We start from the raw sequence: 20,811 nt of genomic DNA on the forward strand, positions 1-20,811 counted from the left end.
GGTGGTGGGTCAGTCTGAAGGTGTTGGGTCAGTCTGATGATGGTGGGTCAGTCTGAAGGTGTTGGGTCGGTATGAAGGTGTTGGGTCAGTTTGATGGTGTTGGGTCTGTATGAAGGTGTTGGGTCTGTATGAAGGTGTTTTGTCTATATGAAGGTGCTGGGCCTGTATCAAGGTGTTGGGTCAGTATGAATGCGTTGGGTCAGTCTGAAGGTGTTGGGTTAGTCTGATGGTGGTGGATCAGTCTGAAGGTGTTGGGTCTGTATGAAGGTGCTGGGTCAGCTTGAAGTTGCTGGGTCTTTATGAAGGTGTTGGGTCAGTATGAATGGGTTGGGTCAGTCTGAAGGTGTTGGGTTAGTCTGATGGTGTTGGGTCAGTCTGAAGGTGTTGGGTCTGTCTGAAGGTGTTGGTTCAATCTGTACTAGTCTTAAGTACTAAGGTGATTTTTATGACACAGTCATGATGATGTAATTATGAAAGAATCAATATGGCATTTGATGTTAATGTTTGCTGGACTATTAATTGAGAAGCGATAAACAACAAAGAAAGATAACTCTACTTTATTATCATTGCAAAATTTAATACCTACATTTTGAGCAGATATCAAGGGAAATACACGTTTATTTTCAGTTTGAAACTCTAAGTGGAAATTATCCAGTAGCCCACAGAAATGTATGATACCATTATTTGACTGCCTAAAATGAAAACTGACTTGTCCCCGGTGTCAGCGATGGGATTTTTTAACCCCTGTGTAAGGTGAAACGTTATCACCGGTTAGTCAGCTGGACAAGCTTCTGGGCCTCCTTTCACAAAGCACTAAGGTGATCATAAGTTGCTAAGGTAAAATTAGTGCAATGTTAAAGAATGTGAGTAAAGGTTAACATTAGTAAAGGTTGCTCCATGAAAGGAGCCACTGGTCACTCCAAAAGAACCCACAATAAGAAACACCTACCCTGTTGGCCAGTTCCAGGAAGTTCCCAGCAGCTGAGCAACTCTCTGTCATGTGTTTGATGGTCCCAGGGTCATGTGACTCCATCAGTTTCGACAAGCTGGCAGGCTCTGGGCTGCACAGATCCCTCGCTCCACTGTCATAGTCTACACTTTCTGGTTTACCGGAATGGGCACCTTTGGAAATAAAACAGTCAAAATTTTGTCACAGTTATCCAAGACGAGAATGTGTAAGTGTCTCAATCTAGCTTTATTCCATTTAAGTTTTCTTCTGTTACAGCACAGGTCGTCAGTTATCACTGACAGAAAGAGGGAGGTGGGGTAGTCCAGTGGTTAAAGAGTTCACTTGTCACACCCGAGACCCGAATTCGATGCCCACATGGGTACAATGTGTGAGGACCATTTCTGCTGTCTCCCGGTTTGCTAACAGCAGCATGGAGTGAGTGAGTGAGTGAGTGAGTGAGTGAGTGAGTGAGTGAGTGAGTGAGTGAGTGAGTGAGTGAGTGAGTGAGTGAGTGAGTGAGTGAGTGAGTGAGTGAGTGAAGTTTTGCGCAGCACTTAGCAATATTCCAGCTATGTGGCGATGGTCATTAAATAATTAAGTCTGGACCAGACAATCCAACGACTAACAACATAAGCATAGATCTGCGCAATTGGGAACCAATGACATGTGTCAACCAAGTCAGCAAGCTTGACCACCCGATCCCATTAGTCGCCTTTTACAACAAGAATAGTCGCCATGGCAAGCATGGGCTGCTGAAGGACTATTCTACCCCGGGACCTTCATGGGTCCTCTGCGGAGAAAAAACAGGATCTGGTGATATACTTAGCAGCAGAGAGGGATATGTTACAGTCAGATTGTAAATTCAGTCATTCTGTGAAATGACTAAGATTGTGAGCCATATTTTGCTTCATTTTGTATAGCAACAATCAATATACTTCAGTCAGTTTATGAACTTTAATGTCATCTATGTCGTGGACAGGTTTGTGAGGTGTAGCTGCTCTGGATACAGCAAATGTCTAACAGACGTAAATGCTTCCAAGCCAAGCTGAAGTGGAACAGTCGCCGCAACAATAGTTTTAACTATTAGTGATAATAAGTGATCCTGAAATTGTGATCCACTTTTGTAGATTGAGTTATTAAGTGAAATTTCATAACATGACTGAAGTATGTTGAATGTTGTTACAAAAAAATGAGGTGAAATTGTGAACCCTCTCAGTCATTTCGCAAAATGACTAATTTCAAAATCTGACTGTAACAGATATAATCATGGTGATCCTAAGGCAGAGTACACCCTCATGCTTGACCTGCCATGTCAGTGTGGACAGAATAGGCCCCCAGTACTCAGTGCTTGTATTCACTGCCATAGATCCATGGCAGACAACTGTTCCCATTTTAGCATCAGAAGAGTTTACTTACTGGGGATTGGGAATGGGTCAAATATCAGGTCATATATTTGTTCTTGACATCAACAGTTAGCCCAGATATTACTCATGACAGGCAGTTATAATACAGTTGTTAATTTGATAGTTTTGGCTGAAAACATCGCCACCGTTTAATCTGACCATAATTATTTAATAATGGCTGATTTGTCACATCAGTTCTGGTGCCAGGCTAGGTCTCCATGGTACCAACCATAAGCTCAGAATGACTCAGGACAGGCTGTCATGATTTAGTTGCTATCACCACTGTTTCATCTGACGCTCCTTTTTAAATATTGCTGATTTGTCATCTCACTTCATTTTCGCTTGTTATCTTTAGTGAGTGAGTGAATTTAGTTATATGCCCCTTTTTTTTGACATATTCCAGAAATGGGCTTTACACATTGTACTCAGATGTGGAATTGAACCCGGGTGTTTTGTGTGACAAGCAAACACTTTAACCACTAGGCTACCCCACCGACCCACATTTCATCTGTAACCAAGAAGATTCTTATGAAAAGGTCTCAACACTTTAATGATCAACATTTTCTTGTATGTAGAATCCATGCAACCTCCAAATGTTGCTTTCCTCACACAACAGACAATAAACAGCCTCAGGGTAGGCACAACAAGAATGCCAGCCCTGCTTCTATGGTTCTAAACATCCTCATAACCACAGTGGGAGACAGTACCTTGCAGAAATAACTAACTCCAAAACATAATTACATTTAAACCGATTTTATGTGCGTGCCCTCGGTGCCCTTGCATGCAAGTAGATGTTGCATAATCCATCTTATCAGTTGCCAATTAGCCCCCATGGTTCTTCAAAATGTAGGAATTATATTTTCAGTGGTTTTGTTACCATGGCAAGTAATACTGAAGGGCTTAAAGGATAAAAATGCCAAAAGCTTGTCTTCAGGCCAGTACATTCCTCATTGTATCATGTGGGTTCTCTGACGGAATCACCTCATACAATGCCATAAATAGTTTATATGATCATAAATTTTAGTTGGTGCTATTCCCAGCTGACATTAAATATATTCCTGGAATCTACAGCTGAAGACCAAAGAAGTGAACGAATGGTTTCACAGAAATATGTCACATACTTTTTTAATTAGAGTGAGTGCTTCACCCTCAGTGAGTGAGAGCAAGAAAGTGAGAGAGAGTAAGAGAGACAGCGAGAGTGAGACTGAGTAAGAGAGAGCGAGTGTGAGAAAGTGAAAGTGTGAGTAAGAGAGAGTGAGTGAGTGAGAGTGAGAGTGATTTTATGCCACTTTTCCAGCAGTATTACAGCAGTACACCAGAAAGAGTGAGTGAGTGAGTCTTGTGCCACTTTTCCAGCAGTATTACAGCAGTACACCAGAGTGAGTGAGTGAGTGAGAGAGAGAGTCTTGTGCCACTTTTCCAGCAGTATCATAGCAGTACACCAGAAAGAGTGAGTGAGTGAGAGAGTCAGTTTTGTGCTGTTTTCCCAGCAGTGATAACACGATGCCATTTAGAAAGGGGTCAAATGCAACATATGTCATTCCCGGGATTGGAACCCGCACCCTCAGAGTCAGGTACCTAATCGCCAGCACACAGTGACTTCCACAGAAATGAAAGTCGGACAACTGGTAGTCTAGAGTGCGTACTTTGTGTAGCCCTCTGATATGTGTAAAGAGCAGGCTAGACGGCTGACTTTGTGTCAAACATTCCAGCAGTATCATAGTAGTAATCCAGAAAGAAATGGTCTTCATACCAAATTGGGGGATCAAACCTAGGTCTTTGGCGTGACAAGCAAACGTCTTAACCGTTAGGCTACTCCAACCTTATTACAGTTACAACACTGATACATAATATAAATTATTAGTAAGAAAGTGAGTGAGGTTTTACGCTATTTTGAGCTTCGTCCTATGGCTTTAAGCCACTTTCAGCAATGTTCCAGCAATATCACGGGGACACCAGAAATTGGTTTCACACATTGTAACAATGCAATGCAGTGCAATGCAAATCATGGGGACACCAGAAATTGGCTTCACACATTGTAACAATGCAATGCAATGCAATGCACAGGGACACCAGAAATTGGCTTCACACATTGTAACAATGCAATGCAATGCAGTGCAATGCAATGCAATGCAATGCAATGCAATGCAATGCAATGCAATGCAATGCCATGCAAATGTAAATGCAATTTTGAGTATGACTGTTCCATCAAGTCTTGATCACATTTTTAACATTTGTCTAATTTGTTTACCCACTACAGCTTGTTCAGCTTGACCTGCCCAACTCTACATATGGATGACCCGAGAAGTCAAATATCACAACTGGTAGGTCAGGTTAACTTCATTAAATGGGGAAGCTTTTATCCTTTCTTGTTCTATTCTGCTCAGGAAAACACCAGTGGCTGACGATGACTAAAATCCCAAATCAGAAACATTAAACCACATGTAGCTTCTTTTTTACAGGAAGTCAGGACGATGATTTCTCAACTCTGAAATGCTAAATGGTGACATTGTCTTGTTTGTCTTGCAAACTGCCACAATAATGGACCCAACCAGTTGTGACACGGTCACACAATGCATTAGCATTCCCTTCATCAGGTCAAGATGAACAGGCTGTGATTCAACACTTTTATGTACCATATGTTACCATAGATACACCAGTCTCACAGATAAAACAATCCCTCTAACATGACCCTTAAAATCAGTATCAAAATGTTATGTTCTGTAGATAAGCTGACCCCAAATCTTCACTCAACTTTTCGTCATGATCAGTCATTGGAAACAGTGTAAAAAAATCGATATTGAACTACATAAGTTTATCTTCCTATATTATCCTCCACTAACTTCGGTCTGTATTATTCACAACAATCATATTTATATTGCGTTTAACACCCAAAAATGCAGTGAAGTTGACGGAGATTGGATACGTATACATATTTTATTTCGCTAAAAGTCATTCTTGTTGTAGATGGACAATCACATCTCTAATGATGGAAACAGCAAGATCCCACAAAACCTCAAAGGTGACAGATCAATTTTTACATGCTTAAAATCTATCCAGAAATACATCCAAGTGCTGTCACGCAACTTATTTATGATCATATATATTTCAAAATTATAGAGTAAAACCTACAATTAAAATTACACAATGCTAGAATATTTATGTAGGTAAAACAACAATTTAAAATACCATATTTTCCCAATCACTGCATCAGAATTTTCATCATATTATATTATTGGGTATCTTTCAACTAAAACACCCGTAGATCAGGAAACATATGCACAGCTGGCGTCTAATCTCCATCCCTGCGTGTAAGATAATTACTAGCAAAAACAAACTGGAACTGAAACGGTAAATGATTCTGACTAGTGATGTTTAATTGCAAATTTCATGTCTCTACTGACAAACTTGTTTCACACAAGGCGACATGATGTCGTTTTCTTACTCAATGAAAAAATGTTACACAAAGGTGTATCGTGTAGATAAGCCAACCCCCATCTACAGACTGCTGTTTCCTGGTCCTCAAAATTCGGTAAATTACTGCATTTTGACTAGAGTCAACATCTCAGCTACATGAAATGCTCTGTTTACAAAGACCCCTCTGACGAAGAGAGCCTTGCCCTAATTTGAGGAGATTTACAACATATTTGAAAATCTGTTTTTACATAGTATGAAATATATTTCCAATCTACTACAATTGAAAATAAAATTAATTGATACAACAGATTAAACTGACTGTGTTGCAACTAGTTGTCTTACCTATACTATCACTACTCATTGTAGGCCATGATGTAATATTCTGTGTTGTGGTAACTTGAAACCCGCTTGTGTCAGAGTCGATTCCAGTATCATCAGCAGCGTTGCCCATATAAGGACATTGTTCGGCCTCTAGCATGACACGTGAGCGACAGCGGAGAAAGTCACTGAAGGAGATCTGACAACTGGTGTTCATCCCAAGCTGGGCCATGATCTCTTGTGCTGAGTCCTCCATGTTCAACTGGCTGCACATGTAGATGAAGTCGTCACTGAAACAGAAAAAATGTTATCATGAGTCAGTGTTGGTTTGTGTGTTTGTTCGTTGTAACTCGTGAGTGAGTGAGTTTAGTTTTATGCCGCATGGTAATATTCCAGCTACATGGCGGCGGTCTGTAAATAATCGTATCTGGACCAGACAATCCGGTTATCAACAGCATGACAATCTGTCTGTACATCTGGGAACCAATGACGTGTCAACCAAGCTAGAGAGCTGAGCCACCCAATCCTGTTAACACCTCTTACAACAAGCATGGTCGCCTTTTGTGGCAAGTATGGGTTGCTGAAACCTATTCTATGCTGTAACTCGTGAAGATCTTAGAACTGGTCTTTGGCAAGCCATGCTTGCTATAAGAAGCGACTAGAAACATTTTCAAAAGGCACTTGCCAGAAATGAAAACTGACGTCCAGCGATGGGATTTTTTAAACCCCTTTAACAGGATTGGAGGATCAGGTTCACTGACATATGTCATCTTATCCCAAATACTTAGATCGATGTTCATGATGTATATAACTGGATTGTCTGGTCCAGATCAAGGCAAAATTGACCTGTGAAGATCCGGATTAGAACTGACCTCCAGCAACCCATGACTGCTGTTAAAAGTGACTAATGGGACCAAGGGTTCAGGCTTGCTGACTTTGTGGACACATATCATTGTACCCCACTTGCGTACCCATGCTGTTGATCACTTGAGTGTCTAGTCAAGGCTCCATTATTTACAGAATGTAGTCACATAACTGGGATGTTGCTGAGCATGGCGTAAAAGTTAACTGATGGTTAGTTTATTCAAGAACACAATCTGCAATATTCCAGCTATATGTCAGTGGTCTGTAAATAATAAAGACTGGACCAGACATTCCAAATTGAATGATCCATATTTTTAGCTATCCCAAAAACTCTACTGGGTGAAATCAAGAGGTTGCCAAATGCCATACATTGTAAGGAACCAATTATTCATTTCTATGGGTGTTAAGTATACTAGTATATTAAAATCATGATGATCATGTATCTAGTTTAAAAAAAGATTAACAAAATATTTTTAGTGGCTGACATTTTCTTAAAAACACTCTGTAGATGAGTTAGGTTTGTTAAGTATTTTTCTGTCTCAAAGTCCCAGAATCTCACCATTTTGCTTGTCAACAAGCCTTTTCTCCAATGCTAAAGCCCTTAATAATTACTTTCCATCAAAATAATATATATTCTCAGAGATTAAGCACTAGTCTAGTCAAAGTAGACTACCATACTCTTCCCAAATATCAAACGGCCATCAGAGACGTATACTCAGAATGGTATTACCAAAAATTGAAAAATCGAAATGGCAAATTATCCATCCCCTGTTGATTTCTTCAGGAGGCATTTCAGAGTTGGAGCCACATATTACTATCCTTCCTTAATCCTCATTTACAATTAGTAGGGCATTCACAACTAAAATGAGATTAAAAGGTATTATATGTATCCATTAAAATCATATACTGAACAGCAAAAGAAAAGGAACATATAAAAAATGAAAGTAATCATTTATGTTCATGTCTTCTATTTAAAACATGACAAAAAGACAGAGCCACATTTCTTTTGCTGTTCAGTATATTCCCTTAACTTTATATATCATACATGTTAAGAAACCAAGCATACCTGACTGACAACAATAGGTGAACCTATATTGAAACATCACACTCATAAAATTTACGACGTTGTTATTCCTAAAGTCTGTTCAATGTTATACGTCCCAACTTTTAAAATGCCACTGAAAGAGGTTAAGAGACTAAGCGTTTTTGCAACAGTCTAAAATACATTTTGGCTTTACAAATACCTGTGAGTCCTTTGGAGTGGCAATGAAAATGGCTCCGTACATTGGTTAATCTACTCTTGGAATCAAGCTCTGATCTTCTGAGTGTCAAACACCTGAGCCACTCAGCTATCCAAAGCCTTCCCCTATGACAGCTAACTGTTACATATCTCACACCAAGGACACGTGCTGGATTACCACACAATAAACTAGGGATGGGTATTACAGAGAACTTTCAAATTGCGAAAAATTGTGATGCAAAGTCATGTATTGCAATATGTATTGCATTATACTGCAAGAAGTTTTCTTAACAAAAAAATTCTTATAATAATCAAGTTGCTGCTTGGATTGTAAAGCAAAAACACAACAAAATCACAATGGTTGATTAAGCTTCAATAAAAACTTTTAATCATGACAAAACTGAAATGTAGGTAATATTTGGCACAAATGAAATAAGGAAAAGAAGAAAGTAACATCAAGACAGTGGTTACTAGTTTGAACTAGTTTCTCGAAAAAAAGCCCTGAGATTCTAGGCAGCTACTTGAAATGGTCAGGTCAAATCATCATCATCATCATCATCATCATCATCATTAATACCACCACATTATCTGTCTGAAATATCCAAAGTTTTCCGAATGCATGTCAAAATACCTACTTTCAATCAGCGAATTGCAATACATATTGTTTTCACATCTGAACCAGAAAATACATGCAGACCAGTTATATTGCATAGCCCTACAATAAACACTCAATGAATCATCTCAAACCAGAATTCCCCACTGTTGACACCTGTCAAAACTAACAATGGCTTAATTACAGGCAAAAAGTACTATTTTACGAGGGTTTTTTGTAGCAAAAGAATCAATCACACATCACTCAGCACGTCTCCTCTAAGCTATTATCCTGTGGCTTTTTTACATCATATTTTCATTTAAAGAATATTTACTGAATTAATTTTAGAAGTATTTTCTAAACACTCAATATTTCCAGGTATCCGCTTTTATTTGCCACATTATTAGAATCAATAACTATTATGAGATTTTCATCATCAGAATAGGAAACTTGATGACTTTATTTGCATCCATGATTCACAGGGCAAACAGAAGGGCTGGGGAAAAAATATAAAAACTGAATTTCAAATTTTCTAAGGTCTGGCTGAAGGGAAGTTTTAATTCATTGACGGTCCTTATCTGACTATGAATGAAGAATACAACCGAGATAAAACAACTGTACTGAAGGACTGACATCAATTTTCAGTTCACTGAATAATAAATCAGAAAAGGAAAATCAAAGTGTACGAGTCTGATAGGGGATTCAGCTAGGCAATCACTGACAATTTGCGTAGCTCATTAATATAATAACCAATACAGAATATATTGCTGATGGACTGCAATGAAAAATACTTTTCAATTCAAAAAGCACCCCAACGTTTACACGTTTCTTATAATTTCTTTATCATATGCACAGAGAAAGTCACTTGAAATTAGCATAAAATTTCTGAATGTTTAATGATTAAAACATATTATATTGATTATTAAGATTTCTCAAAGCGCCAGTGGAAAAAAAGTTACAATAATACCACAACATGTTCATTTTAAAAAATAGCATTGATATCAACCCTCTTTTTTATTTATAATGAATGCATGAATTATGAAGAAACATAGAAATTTATTAAACATTGTTAAACAAGAGAAATTATTGGTGCACCCCTGAGTAAGTTTGGTTTTATACTGTACTCAGCAATATTCTAGGTATATGACGGCAGTCTGTAGATGATAGAGCCACGACCAGATAATCCAGTGATCAACAGCATGAGCATCTATGCAATATTCGGATATGATGACGTGTCAACCAAGTCAGTGAGTGTGACCATCTGATCCTGTTGGTCGGCTCCTATGAAAAATCATGGGTTACTGAAGACCAATTCTAACCTAGATGTTTACAGGTTGGACTCGCCTTGATAAAAATTTTGGCAAACTTTCAATAGATCATAGAAACTCAACATGGTGTTAACGCAGCATAATCTCATATTAAACCCATATTAAACATTTCTTTTGATTTCACAAAACGTTTTCAGAAATGGAATGAATCCAGAGTAACATAGGTCAGAGCAGACAACTAAAACGGGTGAAAAATTACTTTGATGTTTTCAACTTCTTCGCACTTGCATACAAAAGAGGAATTTATGCTGTTTCAAATGAATCCCCATACATAGGACTAACATGAGCAATCAGACCTAAACTTGCTACATTTGAATCGTGGACCTCGAATTAGGATGGACAAAAGAATAACAGATCAATATCTATCTCAATAACAAGCAAACATCAGTGACTTTCCGCAGCACTCCACCTCCTACATGATACTGCTGTTTATCATTTAAACGTGCAATAATTCTCATATTGTCCTGCTTATCTGTGTACTCTGCTCATTCAATTCATCCAATCAAAGAGCTCCGCTATCAAATCCTGCTCCGCTCTCGATCAATCAGCATTTTATGGCTTTCCGTTAATTGGCACCATTTCAACAAGGGATGTTAATGCAAAAATCAAACACTATAAAATCCTACATGACAGCCAAGTAATTCTGCAAGCTAACATTTACAAAATGTTTGAATTTCCGAAAGCATTCCACGCATCAGCAAACTTATAAGTAGAAATCAAGTAAATTTGTCAACCAATTACAAAATTCTGTTTGATCAGTAGGGCTATTACTTGGACCTGTTTTGTATTCAACAAAATGAACCACTGAATAGGTGATGAAAATCTCTTTAGTGGAAATCAGTTTAGGAAAATACTTTCATCTAGGTCAGGGTGACCTTTAGATGTGAGATCACTGTGACCTTTGACTAATATAAATTGCCAGCCAAATGATTTTAAGATAGATATTCTGGATATAAATGGAAAATAGTATTTCAGGCATGATTCAGAAGGAGCCATTAGTTCTAAGTGTAGTCTGTCAGACCGTGAAGCAAATATATCCAAAAAAGCCCACATAAGTCTAAACAATGTAGCAAGTCTAGATATCTACAGCTTCAAAGAAAGTCTCAGGGCTCCTTTTCATATATTTCATATAACTGACTATAGGTTTTTTCTGTAAAATATGTTCGTTTCAGAGTAGTAACACATATGATTCTAATGGGGTCATAAGTGATACAAAAGTGACTCACACGGAGCCATTAGACATGTGCCAAATATGATTCACATGGGCGTGTTACATAAGGTAAGTGTAATGCACTATCTGATGCATTATTACACATGATTCACATGGCGCCAGGATGTATTAGTGCTGCAGACATGATTCACATGGAGCCAGGATGTATTAGTGTTACAGACATGATTCATATGGAGCCAAGACATATTATTGTTTCAGATACGATTCACATGGAATCAGGACGTATTAGTGTTACAGACATAATTGACAAGGCGCCAGGATGTATTAGTGTTACAGACATGATTCACATGGCGCCAGGATGTATTAGTGTTACAGACATGATTCACATGGAGCCAGGACATATTAGTGCTACAGACATGATTCACATGGCGCCAGGACGTATTAGTGTTACAGACATGATTCACATGGCGCCAGGACATATTAGTGTTACAGACATGATTCACATGGCGCCAGGACGTATTAGTGTTACAGACATGATTCACATGGCGCCAGGACGTATTAGTGTTACAGACATGATTCACATGGCGCCAGGACGTATTAGTGTTACAGACATGATTCACATGGAGCCAGGACATATAAGTGTTACAGACATGATTCACATGGAGCCAGGACGTATTAGTGTTACAGACATGATTCACATGGAGCCAGGACATATTAGTGTTACAGACATGATTCACATGGCGCCAGGACGTATTAGTGTTACAGACATGATTCACATGGAGCCAGGACGTATTAGTGTTACAGACATGATTCACATGGAGCCAGGACATATAAGTGTTACAGACATGATTCACATGGAGCCAGGACACATAAGTGTTACAGACATGATTCACATGGAGCCAGGACATATTAGTGTTACAGACATGATTCACATGGCGCCAGGACGTATTAGTGTTACAGACATGATTCACATGGAGCCAGGACGTATTAGTGTTACAGACATGATTCACATGGCGCCAGGACGTATTAGTGTTACAGACATGATTCACATGGCGCCAGGACGTATTAGTGTTACAGACATGATTCACATGGAGCCAGGACATATAAGTGTTACAGACATGATTCACATGGAGCCAGGACGTATTAGTGTTACAGACATGATTCACATGGAGCCAGGACATATTAGTGTTACAGACATGATTCACATGGCGCCAGGACGTATTAGTGTTACAGACATGATTCACATGGAGCCAGGACGTATTAGTGTTACAGACATGATTCACATGGAGCCAGGACATATAAGTGTTACAGACATGATTCACATGGAGCCAGGACACATAAGTGTTACAGACATGATTCACATGGCGCCAGGACGTATTAGTGTTACAGACATGATTCACATGGCGCCAGGACGTATTAGTGTTACAGACATGATTCACATGGCGCCAGGACGTATTAGTGTTACAGACATGATTCACATGGCGCCAGGACGTATTAGTGTTACAGACATGATTCACATGGCGCCAGGACGTATTAGTGTTACAGACATGATTCACATGGAGCCAGGACATATTAGTGTTACAGACATGATTCACATGGCGCCAGGACGTATTAGTGTTACAGACATGATTCACATGGCGCCAGGACATATAAGTGTTACAGACATGATTCACATGGAGCCAGGACATATAAGTGTTACAGACATGATTCACATGGAGCCAGGACATATAAGTGTTACAGACATGATTCACATGGAGCTAGGACATATAAGTGTTACAGACATGATTCACATGGAGCTAGGACATATAAGTGTTACAGACATGATTCACATGGAGCTAGGACATATAAGTGTTACAGACATGATTCACATGGAGCTAGGACATATAAGTGTTACAGACATGATTCACATGGAGCCAGGACATATAAGTGTTACAGACATGATTCACATGGAGCCAGGACATATAAGTGTTACAGACATGATTCACATGGAGCTAGGACATATAAGTGTTACAGACATGATTCACATGGAGCTAGGACATATAAGTGTTACAGACATGATTCACATGGAGCTAGGACATATAAGTGTTACAGACATGATTCACATGGAGCCAGGATGTATTTGTATTACAGACATAATTCCTCCAGAGTCAAGATATTTACTGTTACAAACATGATACACGTAGCCCCTTGATACACAAGGATCCATTTCAGATGGAGGAGCCAAGATGCATATGGGGTAGTTTTATACATGACTGTGCTAGTGGCATGTCTACAATAGAGCCCAAATAGGTATCAGTTACTGCCAATCTCCAATTTTTCTACCTCATATGCATAAATATTTGTGACTAATCAGACAATATCCTTCACATTCACATTTGCATGAATACTGACAGACTCCAACGTGACTCCAACACAAAGATATTTGCAACCTTTCAGACACTAACCTCCACACATGCATTAATCTGAATACTACACTATAGAAGAGTTTGGTCAGGTATGAGAAACATAGAGCTGGGAATTCAATATTCCTGTGAAAAAATCAATCTAGGGAACACAGCCACATCACCCTGTGCCCTTGATGCACAAAGATCATAAACGAATGCAAAACACATTCTCAATCCACTGAGATACAGACAATGTGCATGCATGTTTTGGAATTTATTTGGCTCTTTAAATATTTGCCACCACTTAAAATTATTCTCTGTACATACTGAATTCAGTAATACAATGGACAGTTCAATGCTTTGCTGTCTTCCAGAGCTTGCAGATCTGTTTTAGCTTGGACAGACTTTTTGTTTCATAAACAGCTTCAGTGTGTGCAGACGATTGTGTCATTTGTGAAAGAGTATTGAAATCAATGTACATTTAGAGGAATATGAGTTCAAGAGCCACTTTGAGTGAGTGACTGACTGACTGACTGAGTTATTAGGGTTTAGTTTTATGTCGCATGCAGCAATATTCCAGCTCTGTATATAATCAAGCCTGGACCAGACAATCCAGTGATCAACGACATGAGCATCAATTCATGCAATCGGGAATTGTAACAGCCAAGTCAGTGTGTCAGCCAAGTTAGTGAGTCTGACCACTCAATCCCATTGCTGGCCTCTTACGACAAGCAATGGTTACTGGAGATCAGATAACGATGGATCTTCACAGGTCAGAACCACTTGGAACATAATTTCGGTAACATCATGGCTAAATTTCAGAGGAAATCATGAAGATCTTCGACATATATCACATAGTGAAACCTACAAGCACATATGTGCTGCTGATGAACCTAAACTCATTATCATGGAGAACTGGCACTCATACACAGGTCACAAATTGGTTGATGTTAAGCAACGCTGAGTTCGGACAGTTCTTGGATGGGTGACCGTGTTTAGCAGCTTCACTTCTGAAAGTTTTTAAGACTTCAATCCTACCCCACAACGAAGCACATGTGGTCTCACCTTAGACAAATAAGTTTGCTCAAAATTGCCTCTGTTCACCCACCAGGAAATGGGTACCCGGAGGGATAAGACATGTGACTATAACCTTCTAGCGCTCAACAGCTTGGCAGCTTGGGTTATCCGTGGTAATAACATTGACTGTTATCTCTATGAGCATTCACCTCATGAATGGAGTTATAAATGCACATATTATTATTATTAAAACTTAATAGTAACTTTGGCATATTTTTTTATGTATGACATTTGAGTATACTGAACCCCAAAAATAAATATCCCTATGCAATGCTTCAATCACAATTTGTCATAGAATCCCCAAAGAGTTGGGACAAATAGGCATTCAAAATAAAACCACTACAATTGTGGGCTCGGTGTTAAATATTAAAGGTCCAAATAAACCAAAAGTTAAGTCAAGGGCATTCGATTCTTTCATGCTGGTATAGATGATCTCCTAAGGCTTAGCCCTAAACTGTATTACTTTCCCTTCTGCCTGGACCTTTCTGCAATACTACAGCCCTAAATGAAGCAAGTCTACATTTCCTCAGGTTCTGAATCTCCCATCTCGCTGGCCACTCGCTGAAGATGGGTCATGGGTTAGATTCTCCACATGGGTGCAAGGTTTCAAGCCGATTTCTGGTGTCCTCTGCCATGATTTTGCAATATTACTCAGTGATATAAACCCATACTCACCCGCTCACTCCATTCTCACTGGGGTTCCTTTTTAGTTTAAAAGGAAGTGTTTATTGCTATCAAAATATTAAATATTCAGAGACAAGGTGTTACTGTATAATTTCTCTGGAGTTCTATACTATTGGAGGAGTTTTCAAAAGCCCTTGTATACAGCTTAAATTCTAATAGTGCTGATGACGCAGGTCTTATGAGACAGCATCCCTTGCAGCCTGATGGTTTAGGCATCGGCTCCTCACACCGAAGACACGGGTTTGATTCCTCTCATGCGTACAATGTGTGAAGCTCATTTCCGGTGTCCCCCCATCGTGATGTTGCTGGAATATCATGATCGTGATATTGCTGCAATATTGCTGAAAGTGGCGTAAAACCATACTTACTCACTTCCACCTCTATGTGGCTCCTTTCAGTTCGAAAAGAAGAATTCAATTCTATCAAAATGATATATATTCAGAGACTATGCGTAAGTCTATAATTTGTCTGCAGCAGTTTTCACAGGTCCCTGAACACAGCTATACTTCTAACAGTTCTGATGACACAGGTCTTATGGGACAGCAAGGGTTCTGGGAATGGTGGGTACTGAGACATGACACGAGCTGATCAGCAAATGGAGATTGCCCACTCCAGCATCAGACAGGGTCAGTCACGTGACTTGACGGGTCAGACAGGGTCAGATTCTTCAGGCATCAGTTCACGACAGGAATAGATCAAAGAGCAATGATTCCTTGATAAACAATGGCTTTTTAGTTGTCTTAAAGGCAAACATCCCTGTTTTAGAGAGTATGACAATGGTCGGATGAATACTAATATAAATCATGAGGTGAATTTCGTTAATGTCACGTTCAACACTAATGCATAGACTTGGTGGCATGCATGCATGTGCATGTGAGGAATGCATGTGTTTTCCCATGTACCTGTCACGACTAACACTGATTTGTCACAGTTGATTTGTTTATTTGTTGTTAAATGTTGCACTGAGCAATAATCGAGCTATATGGCAGCAGTCTTTAAATAAAAACTACTAGGTGTAAAAAGTAAATACTTTCACATCATGACAAACAAATTACACCTTACTTGAAATGATTATCTGTCACAGAGGCTCTGAAACAAATATATGAAAGAAAGGCCATGCAAGTGTAGAATATGTGGCAAGGTTAGATTTCCTCAGCTTTTGGAAACACCAGTTTCCATTTTTGTTCACCAGAATTGAGTGTGTTTCGTTTTATGCCGCTTCTAGCAATATTCCAGCACTCTCATAGAAGAGTACACCAGCAACGGAGCTTCACACATTGTACTAATATGGGGAATCAAACCTGAGCCTTCGGTTTGATGAGCAAATGCTTTAACCATTAGGCTACCTCAACAATCCTTCAGCAGAAATAACATTTCGCCTACAGGATGCCACCTGTAAATGTTACTATTTACATCAAACTACTGCTGTACAAAAACTTAAATACCTAACATTGGTCATTTACTGTATTTTCATGCATCATGCACGGCAGAAATAATGCACTGCCCAACTTCCCAGTCCAGGTTTGCTTCCATCGGTCAAGCAGATTTGTATATCATGCTGTACTGGTGTCCAGTTGACTTTCCAGTATTAATTATGTTGTTTACATAAAAAAATATAAACAAATTGGCTGTTATAGTGTGAAAATGATCAGGGCAACTGAGCCCATGGACCTCGAGGGACCAGTGAACAATGTATTTATCTTACCGAACACTCGAGTTTCAATTTTGAACTGTTTGAAGCACTTCTGTCAAATGCAAGCGAATCGTCATTTTGCAGGCAACACAAGGTAAACAGATTTAGAGTTATCTCCCTTCCATCAATTTTCAATCGCAAAACATCAGTAATTTCCGTGCTTGCGTGATTCAATGTTATTCAAGTTAAAAACGTACTACCATGAAGCACCAGAAGAGTTCGGAATTCCCAACGCTGTACATTGAAAATAATACATCGCCTGTGAGCGGGGTACATTGAAAATAATAGAATAGCGCTTAGCCAATCAGAAAGTGACATTCATGTGTGAGGTGAGATAAGTGCCATTATACCCGAGTACCAATTATGAACTTATTTCCACCCTTGATCAAGTTATACGTACAATCAAGATGTAGCCAAAATATCCCTTATAATCTATCTTGGCATTCCTGTAGGACGTCTTGACTTATTGTTCCAGTTTACACACAAGAAAGACTCCGGTATGCCCCCAAATTAAACTGTCTGTATCAACAGCAAAGGGAGATAATTTAGCAATAACTACATTCTATCCATCATGGAGGTGGTCTGTCTCACAATACCAGAAGCACATTATTTTATCTATGGGCTAACCCTCCCTGCAATGCTAAAATAACACTAACAATAACAAATAATAATAGCATATTTTGAATAGCATCTGATTTCCAGTTGCTCAGTGGTGTTTGACTAAGTCTCATACAATATGAGTGAGTGAGTGAGTTTAGTTTTACACCGCACTCAGCAATATTCCAGCTATATGGCAGCGGTCTGTAAATAATCGAGTCTGGACAGACAATCCAGTGATCAACAACATGAGCATGGGAACCGACGACAGTCAACCAGTCAACCAGCCTGACCACCTGATCCCGTCAGTCGCCTCTTACGACAAGCATAGTCACCTTTTATGCATACATTGTAAACCAAAAGTTACTGTGTTCTGTAATCTGATTGGTTGAAAAACATGATCAAATGGTATTAGATTCCCGGATACTGCAAGACTATTCACTGCGTATTGACACGTAAACAAATGTTTTGTTGTGTCATCAACAGTGGTGACGTAATTCAAATCATATTGTGACGTAAAGTTAGAATGATGTCACAAATGAGCAACTCCAGATGCTACCATGGGAACCAGCTGATACCGCCAGCTGATGACACTTCACTGCTGTACCCCTACTCGATGTAAACGAGTGCACACAGTTTACAATATTGACAAACATAATGCCGTTGGTTCCAAATGCATGCCCGTGCTTCAAATACTCAATAACACCCGGACATTGGCCAACACATGATGTTTATCTCCTAAATATGAACATTTATTGGCTGAAGAGACAGATTTTCAAGCCACAGCAGAATAACCAAAAAGAGTTAAGTTCTAAATAAAGCAGGTCCTCCCAGACCTCCTAAAGTTCAGGATTTCCTGAATCACCAGACTCACTTGGGTTCCTTTTGAATTTAAATGGGCTTATCTGATACTATGCAACTTGTGTATATTCAGGTTGTGATATTCTAGTTGTTTTACTGTTCTTTGACGACAGGTTTTTATAATGTATACATACTTCTTTTCAGTATCAAAATGTTCTTGTCACGATATGGCTGAAATATTGCCGAATTGACGTTAAATATTAACTCACTAACTCACTATATATATTCAGGGACTTCCCATAATTCACAGCACGCAACAATGACCTGTCAGCTATAATCTCTTGTCGAAAATCATTCCAAATGGGGATCAGTATTTGACTGTGCTTTCTGTTCTGAAGTCAAATCCTACAAAATTCCCCCTTGAAAAAAAACAAAATTTTCTCACTAAGACAGTTGGCTTGACATTCCACCTAAAATACTTTGAAAGAGCCATGTAGTTTTATCGCCCAGATCTCCCCACAAGAGACAAGGGATATAACATTCTCCCGTCACTGCCAAGCTCTTTTGTAATGAAGATGCACATGATAGCCAGCGTAAATTACGCCAATGACTATCACATGTCAGAGCTCCATGCAGGGGTCTGAAGTAACGAGAAGCTCTTGATTGAAACAGCAACGGAGCAGTCTTGTTTATAGAGGTATTGCTATCCTCTATATTTGTGGAAAAAAATGAGCTTCATTATAAGACAGGCTTGCAGAATGTTTGGCATCGGAACAGGATTGTAAATTCCTAATTATGAAAACCTCTAAAAAATATGACCAAATTTACCACTGAAGAGGCCGTAATAAAAAGATCAAAGGATTTTCAGACCTTGTAGAATAGCTACGGTGCTTACAAATCCATTGATATATCCTCTGTGAAAATGTCTAAGTATTCTTAATGTATCACCACTTTCTCATATTTCAGATAAAACATGCCAAAAAACGTGAACCAGCTCACTAACACATCCACCACCTCTCAAAGCTGCCTGTTCACAGAGCAGTGAATGGGTACCCGGTGGGTAATGGTAGTTAAGATGGAATTTTACTTACACTTACAGCTGCATTCAGCTCCATTCAAGACACCTGTCATTAACAACTGATTCAGGGTTAGACAATCCAGTGTTGGACTTAATGATCATTTATCTAAACAATACTCCCATCATAAAAAAACATTTAAAGTCATCTGTTAAATATTCTCAAACTATCCCTGTTGTTCCAAGGGATTCACATACAATGTAAGCATTCACATGCTAGAATAATTGTTTATTTTCAATGCTTTCTCTTTCAACCCGAGCTACACAATATTCAGCAGCTTTCCATGATATTTTTCTATTTACAAAAGTTCACAAAGTCCATGAAATATCCAAATCCCATGAAATTGTCGGATCAAGTAAGCCCCGACATTTGTCAAGGCTATTAACTCCTCTGTAAATTACAGAGCTTGCATCACATTTATTCTCCAGTTTTATACACATCGCTGTGCACTTTATATATCAGGAGTAATGGGCGATGAAATGGGGGCTTGTAGAATTGGAAAGTTTTCTGCATGATGGACCTGCAAGTGTACAGTCATCATTATATGCCATGTGAGTTAGTAGGCTTATAGTTAAAACTCACGCAAGCAGTGAAGGACTGAGGCTGCTGGTCTGATGTGAATGTTCCCACTAAACACTTTTCACACGATTCATGGGAGCAACGTGGCGCCTACGTTGTGTTGCAAATTTTTTGGGACCGATTCTTAAATGGGATCCATAAATATATCTTGTTAGTGAGTTGAAATCAACTCAAAAGAGCTGATTTGGTCCCTGAGGGAATATGTACACATAGGAAATGTTCCTAGATGAAGGGATTTAATTTGAGTCCTGTATTCTTGGTTCCCTGGGGCACATGCTTATGATTTTCATGAGTCGGCAGTACTAACATTAACACTAGGCTTGGAATATGGCAAGCTAGTATCTCTTAATGTTCAATAATACCAATACATCCTGTTGCAAATGCCAAACTATCCCCATATCTGTATTCAACACCCATTGTGACCATATAATGCACAAACCCTCACTCGCCATTCACTGTGACAAAACACTCTTTGTATGAATACTTTGTACCAATTGTGACCACATCATCCCCATATTAATTCTCACCACCCATTGTGACTACACAATTCCCATGTCAACACATATCACCCATTTTGACCATACAATTGCCATGTCAACACTTACCACCCATTTTGACCACACAATTCCCATGTCAAC

General features: G+C 39.1%; 1 protein-coding gene across 2 annotated transcripts in view; it reads right to left on the minus strand.

Annotated features, from left to right (window-relative positions):
* The window catches only part of LOC137259305 (colorectal mutant cancer protein-like), a 118,458-nt gene that overhangs the window by 76,403 nt on the left and 21,244 nt on the right, over positions 1-20,811 (minus strand). For both annotated transcript variants that reach the window (XM_067796936.1, XM_067796937.1), the window contains exons 2-3: positions 6,112-6,377; positions 950-1,122 (exon numbers count right to left, since the gene is read on the minus strand). In XM_067796936.1, the coding sequence (XP_067653037.1) occupies positions 950-1,122; positions 6,112-6,377 (439 nt within the window). The remainder of the gene's footprint in view (positions 1-949; positions 1,123-6,111; positions 6,378-20,811) is intronic.

This window comes from Haliotis asinina, chromosome 13 (genome assembly GCF_037392515.1).
Source record: "Haliotis asinina isolate JCU_RB_2024 chromosome 13, JCU_Hal_asi_v2, whole genome shotgun sequence".
Classification (NCBI taxonomy): domain Eukaryota; kingdom Metazoa; phylum Mollusca; class Gastropoda; order Lepetellida; family Haliotidae; genus Haliotis; species Haliotis asinina.